The 9618-nt window shown below is 43.1% G+C and overlaps 1 protein-coding gene across 6 annotated transcripts in view; it reads left to right on the top strand.

The window, feature by feature from the left end:
- Positions 1-6985, top strand: part of ROS1 (ROS proto-oncogene 1, receptor tyrosine kinase) — a 162584-nt gene extending 155599 nt beyond the window's left edge. For 4 of the 6 annotated variants that reach the window (XM_029578714.1, XM_029578715.1, XM_029578713.1 and 1 more), the window contains one exon: positions 3704-6985. In XM_029578714.1, coding sequence (XP_029434574.1) covers positions 3704-4206 — 503 coding nt within the window. In that variant the 3' untranslated portion in view covers positions 4207-6985. Of the gene's footprint in view, positions 1-3363; positions 3479-3703 lie in introns of all 6 variants that reach the window. The other 2 variants (XM_029578716.1, XM_029578717.1) reach the window with 2 other exon arrangements.
- Positions 6986-9618: the final 2633 nt, after the last annotated feature.

Raw genomic sequence — 9618 nt, 5'->3', positions numbered from 1 at the left:
AAGGCACATAGCCTGAGGGACATAAAAGAATTTATAAATGGGGCTGTCCTCACACTTCTCAATCCCTTTTCCTGAGTCCCCAAGGTCCAGGCAGTAGTGTTTCCCCCTGTGTGTGCATTAACATAGCTCTTGGGAGCAGGTACTAGGGAGGACTCACTGGATGGGTGTTCAGATTATAGTTTACTGGAATTCTTTGTAATAGAATCAATTAGATGCAAAACATAAAGTGTCCAGATACTTGCAGTGGTCCCAGATTTACCTGAGACAGGGTTTGAGTCTGTGGAAATGTGGAAATCCTGACTTTACCTCGTAATATCCTGTGTCCTGGGGTGGAGGGGTCTCCCAATGTTTCTCCCATGATGATTCCTCTTTAAAAGTCAAAGCTGGCCTCTTGAGAGGCAAAGCCTACACTGCAGACGATTACTCATGGTCTTTTCTTCAGGGAAAAGGAGGGGGCAGAAAAAAATCTCCCTTTCCCCATGAATGGAAAAATACAACTTGCAAACTTGAATTAGGATCTCTTCCTAGGGATGTGAATCGTTTTAGGACGATTAAAATTATCGTCCGATAATTTTAATATCGTCTTAAACCGTTATGGAACACAATACAATACAGATTCTAACGATTTATCGTTATAAATCGTTAGAATCGTGAGCCGGCACACTAAAACCCCCTAAAACCCACCCCCGACCCTTTAAATTAAATCCCCCACCCTCCCGAACCCCCCCCAAATGAGTTAAATAACCTGCGGGTCCAGCGGCGGTCCGGAACGGCAGCGGTCCGGAACGGGCTCCTGCTCCTGCATCTTGTCGTCTTCGGCCGGCGCCATTTTCCAAAATGGCGCCGAAAAATGGCGGCGGCCATAGACGAAAAAGATTGGACGGCAGGAGGTCCTTCCGGACCCCCGCTGGACTTTTGGCAAGTCTCGTGGGGGTCAGGAGGCCCCCCACAAGCTGGCCAAAAGTTCCTGGAGGTCCAGCGGGGGTCAGGGAGCGATTTCCCGCCGCGAATCGTTTTCGTACGGAAAATGGCGCCGGCAGGAGATCGACTGCAGGAGGTCGTTCAGCGAGGGTTCCGGCGCCTCGCTGAACGACCTCCTGCAGTCGATCTCCTGCCGGCGCCATTTTCCGTATGGAAAATGGCGCCGGCCATACGCGTATGGCCGGCGCCATTTTCCGTACAAAAACGATTCGCGGCGGGAAATCGCTCCCTGACCACCGCTGGACCTCCAGGAACTTTTGGCCAGCTTGTGGGGGGCCTCCTGACCCCCACGAGACTTGCCAAAAGTCCAGCGGGGGTCCGGAAGGACCTCCTGCCGTCCAATCTTTTTCGTCTATGGCCGCCGCCATTTTTCGGCGCCATTTTGGAAAATGGCGCCGGCCGAAGACGACAAGATGCAGGAGCAGGAGCCCGTTCCGGACCGCTGCCGTTCCGGACCGCCGCTGGACCCGCAGGTTATTTAAGTTATTTGGGGGGGGGGGTTCGGGAGGGTGGGGGATTTAATTTAAAGGGTCGGGGGTGGGTTTTAGGGGGTTTTAATGTGCCGGTTTTTCGATTTTTCGATTTTTTCGATTTTTTAACGATTTTTTCACGATTTTTCACGATAGTTTACCCCCCCCAAACGGCAACAATACGATTCCCTCCCCCTCCCAGCCGAAATCGATCGTTAAGACGATCGAGGACACGATTCACATCCCTATCTCTTCCCACACTAAGTACTGCAACCTTTCCTTATGCTGGTAAGGAAAAATGTACAGTCCCTCCTGATCGCCCTGAGCAGGGGAATCAACCTGCTGGGAATGGAACAGATCAGAAAACCTGCAAAAACTCAATGTCCTTTTTCCTTCCAGCCCTATTACAGGAACTGGCAAGGCATGTGCCTCTCTTCCTTTTTTGTCAGACTGGGGGCCTAACAGAGATCACACAGGAAACAGAACCTTCCCTTTCAAAAGCAAACTACATCTGCCCTGCACTCTCTTAGACTAGCCCCCCTTGTTCCTAAGGGGTGTCCAATTCAAGACAAACTTTGGAGAAAATGCTGTAATGAATGGTTTGTCTCTCTGCAGCTGACTACCCAAGGGCTGGGACTAGGGACATCTAGTGGAGACCCCAAGGGATCTCTGCACTTTAAATGCCTCACCTTTTGAATTGGCTGCTGTGAGTATAGAGGCAGCCTTCCGGCTTGATTGGGATGCTGAATCTGGATGAGGAAACCATTCCACTGGCGCCAAGGTATGGAGCTGTGGCTGCTCAGGGATATCCACTGTGAATGGAGAATGACAGCATCAACAGTGCACCAGTATAGAAAGCTGCTGGAGTTCTGCCTGATACTGGAGCAGTGCTGGCTGTGGCTGATGCTAGCATGAGAGTTCTTCTTGTGTGACTTTCTACTATCAGTCTGGATTCCATTTCGACAGCTTTGGTCTCATTGGAGAAATCATCCATATGGGTGACCTATTCTACTGACATTTTTGCCAAGTTTATATTCTGGAGGGGGTATGACAAGAGGATCAGGACTCTTGAACATTAGATTTCCCAAAAATCTGCAGTTGTGCTGGGGTTATCCAAGACATGAGTATAAGAGATAAGAAATTAGAAAATTTAGAGAATTAGACTAGAGCTCTGAACTTGCATCTGCTGATCTTCCCTAAAGTATCTTTGATTGCACCTTTAGAAATGTTTAAAACATCTCCAAGAGGTTTAGGGGATACAACTGGACTCAATGCCTCCTATAAGTAAAATCTTTTTTTCTCCCATCTGGGAAGAAGGATGAAAGTCAGAAAGTAGGGATTTCAGCTGGGAATTTCTCAGCAGATAGTTTGGAACTTAAAAGGCCTTTGAAAGATTCAGCTACATAAGAGAACAGGATGGCTACTTTACTGATATCCTTTGTCTTCCTACAGGATAGAGACAACATCTGGTATTAGTTCTTTCACAAATGTAATGCTTTATTTCTGGGCAAAATCTGGATTTTTCTTGACCTGTGTAAGGTTGCATGGGATTGGAGGAAAATGTTTATTCCCATGAGTGATGAGACTTAATCTATTGGAGCTTCATTTCTTCCAAATGTCCTTGTAAATATTTACTAAACTTTACTGAAGCTGAATATGGGTTCCTTAATATTAACAAGCATAGCAGAGACCAATACTCAACTTTTTTCTTTTGTTATTGACCTCCATGGCTTTCTATTCTTGGACCTTTTATATGATAGACTTTGGAAAGTGATTTTTTTTTTCTTTCTTTGTGTTGGTTTTGTATTAATAGAGTTGATGAATTGCTGGGTTGTCTACTCAGGATTATTCTTAATGTATATTGTTAAAAACAATTTAAACAAACAAAGGGCCTCCTTGACTTTTCCCATAGAAACAGAATGGAAGAAAAGCCTTAGTAAATCAGGCCTAAAGTGCCTTCTATGGAGACCTTACTACCTATGGGCCCAGTTCAGCAAAGAATGGAGTGGCAGAAAGCCCGGGCCTAAGTATGTCCTTTCCTCTTACTTCAGTTTCTCCCATATTTGCATCTTGGCTGCTAAATATCTTGTTATAGAATTCCCTGATCACTTGAAATGAAACGGTTACTCTCCTCTGAAAACACTTTTCTAGTAGATGTAGAATGAGTGATACATAACCTTTCAAAATATGAACCTGCCTTAACAATCCCTTCTTGCTTTGCTACTTCACCCAACGTTTGGTTTTTTTTTCAGAACGTGAAACCCCTCTGGAAAGTGCAGAAGAGAGCCAAAGAGCTAACCTGGTGTTGCTACCTGTCACTGATGAAGGGAAGAGCCTCCATTATGTTGTGTATGGAAACCCCAGTTGTATGGCGCAGTCCAGCTTTCCTGATGCTCCCAAGCAAGTCTATGGCAGCAATAGAGAAGGAGCTGTGTTTGGTAGCTGTACCAGCCAAAAGCATTTCATCAAAGCTCCTCACAATGATGCCATGAAGGAAAGTGTAACTTCCTGCCTGGCTTCAGCCACTGCTCAACAAAACAATTCAAGATATGACTTGCACAAATCCCCCAGAAGCTTGTCTGCCAGGTCCCAGCAGACAGACACACAGCAGAAGGCCTGCAAGAGGAGAAGCAATGGTGTCAACTTTCAGGGTTTGTCCTATGCAGCCATGGACTGGAGAGATAAAACACATACAGAAGATAAGGCTGAGAAAGGTCAAGAAAAGTGCCAGACTCAAAGACCAGAGCTGCAATAGCTATACTGGGTCCTGGAGAGAACTAAAGTCTTTGAAGGTTGTGATTCTGTTTATTGTAGCAACAATAAAAAGATGTGGCGCTAGCCGAGCTTTTAAAACTAACTGCTCCTGTTCTGCGATGTCAGCCTTGAAAGAGACATCTTGTTTCAGGGGCACCTACAATGAGCATTGAAGAGACTGAAAAACTATACACAGAATAGTCAGACCAAGTAGAGTTTTCACCCAGTGGAGATAAGTGTGCTGCTGACAACAGAAATAGAGAAGAAATACAAGATTGAATAATGGGCCTTAGAAAACAGTAATTTGCTGGATTCTGATGAAACCCTGACTCAGAATCTGGAATATTAGCATTAAGTTCCCTGGTCTCTCCATGCTATAATGATTTGATTGATTTTGACTGGTATCCCACCATGAACTCATCACAGCCCTTCTGTCCTTCACTAGTTTAGCCAAGCTAAGCAGATCTGCCAACTGATTTTGTCTTATGCAGGTGGTATATCTGCAAACACGACAACCAACTTGTTTTCCCTGTTATTGATTCCATCGCCTTTGTACACCTGAATATTGCCAGTTGCAACACCATCATCAATTCTTGGCTTAAGCAAAATAACCTGACTCTTAAAACCTATGGTGGAGTGAAGCACCGCCTCCCTCTGATCTATCAGAGATCATTGCAGACAGTTAACCTCCAGCATTCGTCACTATCATTAGAGACCTGGGCATCCTAGTAGACTCTAACTTTTGCTTTAAGCCCCAATTAAACGCCATCATCAGGTCAGCCTTTTTCAAGTTTCGATCTCTCTGTCCTTTGAATTACCTCTTGCCCATGGTCTATTTCAGAACAGTAGTTAAGGCACTCATCCTAACCACCTTGGACTACTGTAACTCTCTTTACATTGGGTTGCCTCAATACATGAAAGGGGCACTTCAGTTAATACAAAATGCTGCAGTGTGTCTGTTTGTCTCTCATTCTATCAGAAAGCACATCTCTCCCATACTTAATCAACTTCACTGGCTTCCTGTAATGTATCGGATACAGAACAAAGTCATCACTTTGGTTTTCAAAGCTCTTCTCGCCAAGGGTCCAGGTTATCTGGTTAATAAACTCGTATAGTATCTTCCCTATCACCTATTAAGATCTGCGGATAAGAGACTGTTAGCAGTTCCCAGTATTACGTCTTGCTATTTGCAGACCATTTGCACCAGGGTCTTTTCTATTGCTGGCCCCACTCTGTGGAATGCTCTACCTGTGTCCCTCAGAAACATTTCTGATTAGCAGGAAGTAACTGAAAACCCATTACTTCCAACTGGCTTTCACTTAAACTTTTGCCTATTCCGTGTCTAATTCTTACTGCTGGTTTGGTATGTTTTGAGAAACCTTCCTATTTTTGCTCATTGCATGCTGTCTATTGCTATATTTTAATGCCTGTTGCTATATTTTATTGCTTTGTCTAGTGTTGCTGATTTTGTGTATTGCTTGTTTTTATTTTGATAATGTAATAAGACTTATTCAGTTAACTCACATGGGATATTTAGTGGCTCGCGGTACTGCTGAATGTAGCTGGATAAGTATTAAAGTTAGCCGGATAAGCTTAACTTAACCAGATAATGCTGAATATCGTCACTTATCTGGTTAAGGGCCTGATTCACTAAGCTGTTTTCCCATAGACATAGAATGGAAAAAAAAGCCTTTATGAATCAGCTGGATAGGTAGTGCTGCCCAGTTACGCCACTACCTTCCCATTGACTATCCAGCTATTTAGCTTGATAAGTGACTTGGATTAATCTGGCTAAATAGTGATGGAATATGGACCCCTGCATGTACAAGCAGCAGGTGGGTCAGCAGGCGCTGCCTTCACTAAAACTAAGCCAATAATGTAAAAAAAAATATGAAAGGATGACTGACCCGCTGGCTGAGAGGCAGTGCATAGAGGGCTGGGGTTCAGTACCCAAGTCAAGTGCTTTTTCCCTGGGCTGACTGGGATAAGGGATACTGCCGAGGCAGTCTCCAAGAGGAAGGAGTCCCAGTCATTGCACAATAGAAATACCTAGTGGCCATACTTAGGACCCACAGTTGCAGGGTCCTGGAAGAGTGATTTTAGAAGCAGATAAAAAAATGTTTACTCCCATAAAATTCCCATAAAAGGTTTGGATAAGTTCCTGGAAGAAAAGTCCATAAACTCAAGTTGACTAGGGATGCCACTGCTAGGGATCCCATTAGTGGCATGGGATCTATTTGGTGTTTGGGTACTTGCCAGGTAATTGTATCCTGGACTGGCCTCTGTTGGAAACAAGATGCTGGGCTTGATGGTCTGACCCAGTATGTTAACTTCTTATGTTCTTATGTTACACATAAGCAAATACGAATTAGGAGCATGTATAGTTCTGAGAGTAGTTTTTCTCTGTCTACATTAGTTAGTTAGAAATTCAGATTCTACAGGTAATTTTTATTTTTATTGCATTTTATTTTTATGTTTTACATTATTTTAAATTTTTGTATAGTTTGGACTTGTATGTTTTATTAATGATTGTATTATGTAATTGTACACTGCACTGAGCAGGGACTTCTCTGAGTTAGCAGTTAATAAGAATGAAATGAAATTCATGGGTGAATGCTTTTGTAGGACACTTGCCATTGCTATAGAGATGCAATTGAGATGAAGCATAAGTAGATTTGTCAAAAAATATTAAGTTTACCAAAAATGTCACAAAAGCTCAAACAAAACCAAAACCTAATATAAATCAAAGTAAGCACAGTGGTCACAGGGTGTGTGGGGGGGGGGGGGGGGGAGGAGATGGGGGAGAGATCCAAGTTGGGTGGGAGGAGAGCATCTGATCCAAGTTTGGCAAGGTTCCAAAATGGAAAACAGAGCTGTGCTCCTCTGGGAGTTAGTTCTGCCTGGACTGGGGGAGCAGTAGCTTTGCTGAGACAATCACCCCTCCTCCTCGCTCATAGAGATGTAACCCAACCCTCAGGGTACATAAAATGATGGGAGGGTTTTCCCTAATGGAGTAAGAATTCGTCTCCCAAATTTATTTAGTGGGTTCACACTGGTCGTACAGATGGTGACTGGAACCTGAACAGAGAACAGTGCACGTATGGAGGAGAATCTCGTTTCTTGACTGCTCAGACCTTCTCCCGCCATTGTACTCCACCCTCTATCTCCTTTACTGGCATGGATACTAGCAGGAAACCCGAAAAACACTGCAAGTTACAACTCAACTCTATTAAATTCTTCTGGATAGTCCAGCAGGTACAATAGACAATGAATATATTAGTTAAACATTAAGACCTGCATTCTCAAAGTTCAATAAAGGGAGACACAGTTGAGACTCCTTGAGCAATCCCACCAAAACATTTCAACCCCAATTTAAGTGAAATTTATGTGAAACTTGTAATCCACTCAGGATAACGTTGTTGCTATTGGTGGAATATCAATATTTAAATAAATAAAGTAAATCACACCTCCTGCCAGTGGTCTGTACGCCAGGCTCAAGAACCCTAATCTGTTTAGCCTTTCTTGGCAGGGGATCTGCTCCATCCTCTTTTTCATTTTAATTGACCTTCTCTGTACCTTTTCACGTTGCAGAGTGAGAAGTGAATGCATAAAAGTGACATTAATTTCTGAGAAAAGACATTTTAAAACGGAGCCAAGAGATTACAAAAAAAATCACATCCAGTAATGTTTAAATAAAGTAGGGGCTGAATTTGAGCCGTTTGCTATCACTCCTGAGCCACCAGTAGCTCCTGGAAGACAGTGGCTCTTCTGATTATGTTCTCTTGCCTGTTGGGCTCTCCTCCGAGAAGGAAAATATAAGTTGTGAAAAACCTCCCTACCCCAAGGGTTAGGAGCTGGGTTAGTAACCTGGAGGTGGTGGTTTCAAACCTGGATTCCTGCCCAGCTGCCAGCAGAGGGTGTTACCCGTCCACATGCAATGAAGCAGGTAGTTTTAGTGACATTTTGACTATTTTTCATAGTAAAGCCCACACTTCCTCTTCCAACACCCTTTTTCCTATTCTGGCCCAACCTAGCTTCTGGCTTAGCTTGACTAGAGCCCATGACCTTCTATGTTTGATCAAAGCTCTCTAACTGAGCCCTACCTTTTAGCTGCTAAGCCACCAGGCAGCTGGTTACAGGGGTTCTGGGTTTTTACCTCTTATTCTTTTAGAACATAAGAACTTGCCATACTGGGTCAGACCAAGGGTCCATCAAGCCCAGCATCCTGTTTCCTACAGTGGCCAATCCAGGCCACAAGCACCTGGCAAGTACCCAAACACTGCCTATCCCACGCAACTCCACTTTAAAAAACATTAAGAACTCCTCACTAGCAAAGGATTTTACATCTCAACCCCTCTTTTACCAAGAAGGCTCTTACCTCCCAGAGCCAGCACTTAGCTCATAACTAATTAGCTGGGCTTTTACCCCTCATATCTGCAAACTAAAAAGCTACTATCTTATCTACCATGATAACTATGTTAACAAGCACGTGAATTTCTGATCACTCTGTTAAACATCAAAACTTTGTAAACCGTTGTGATGGTGAAACCGAACCATGGTATATAAAACTCGATAAATAAATAAATACAATCTGACAGATGGATTGGAACCCACAACTCCACCAGTATAAGAAGGGTTTCAGCACACTGGTACACCAGTCAGATGATGATACCAGGTTTGCCTTTTGCCCTCTTTATTTCTCTCTATCCCTGACAATGTAATAAAACACACCTCATGTCAAAGAAATCCCAAAGCATTAGGAAACTTGTTTGTCTCATTTCTGTCCTTTTATGTGGCTGAAAAGCCTGGTTTGGTCAATCTGAGTGAAAAAATAGGACCCTCAATGAACAAAAATCTATGTATAATTGACATTTCCTCTTAGAAAATGTTATTTCCAGCTGCTTCTCAGCTTTATTGTATGATCCAGTGATTAACAACTAGTCACCTGCAATGAGAAAAAAGAAAATGTTTTCTTAAAAAAAAAAAAAAAAAAAAAAAAAGAATGTTTCTAAAAAAACAGTAGAGTTTGAAAAATACTGAAATTTGAAAACAAGCACCAATTTCATAGATTTTGTGTTTATAGCTGGGAGAAATTCTACAGAATCACACTGGGGCAGCTTCTGAGCAATCCAGCTCTCCCCCAGGATCATCTCTCTCATGAAGTGCTTCTGGCCCAAACTGTTAACATTTGCTTTATAAGTGGAGAAACATCTAATTCTTTGGCCTGTTCCCTTGATTTAAAGTCTGCTTCTGCGGGACTATAGATCTATTAGCAAAGCCATGTGTGATATTTACTGTTTACAGTTTCTTTCTCACACATTTAGCATCACAGATCATATCAATCCCTTTTACAGTTCTCCAAATCAAATGGCAGAGCAGTCTGCTGGAAAGCCATTCTTAAATGATAGTGATT

The sequence above is a fragment of the Rhinatrema bivittatum genome, chromosome 15 (genome assembly GCF_901001135.1).
Source record: "Rhinatrema bivittatum chromosome 15, aRhiBiv1.1, whole genome shotgun sequence".
NCBI classification, from domain to species: domain Eukaryota; kingdom Metazoa; phylum Chordata; class Amphibia; order Gymnophiona; family Rhinatrematidae; genus Rhinatrema; species Rhinatrema bivittatum.
The sequence above is the reverse complement of the archived record's forward strand: the minus strand, read 5'-3'. Positions and strand labels throughout refer to the sequence as shown.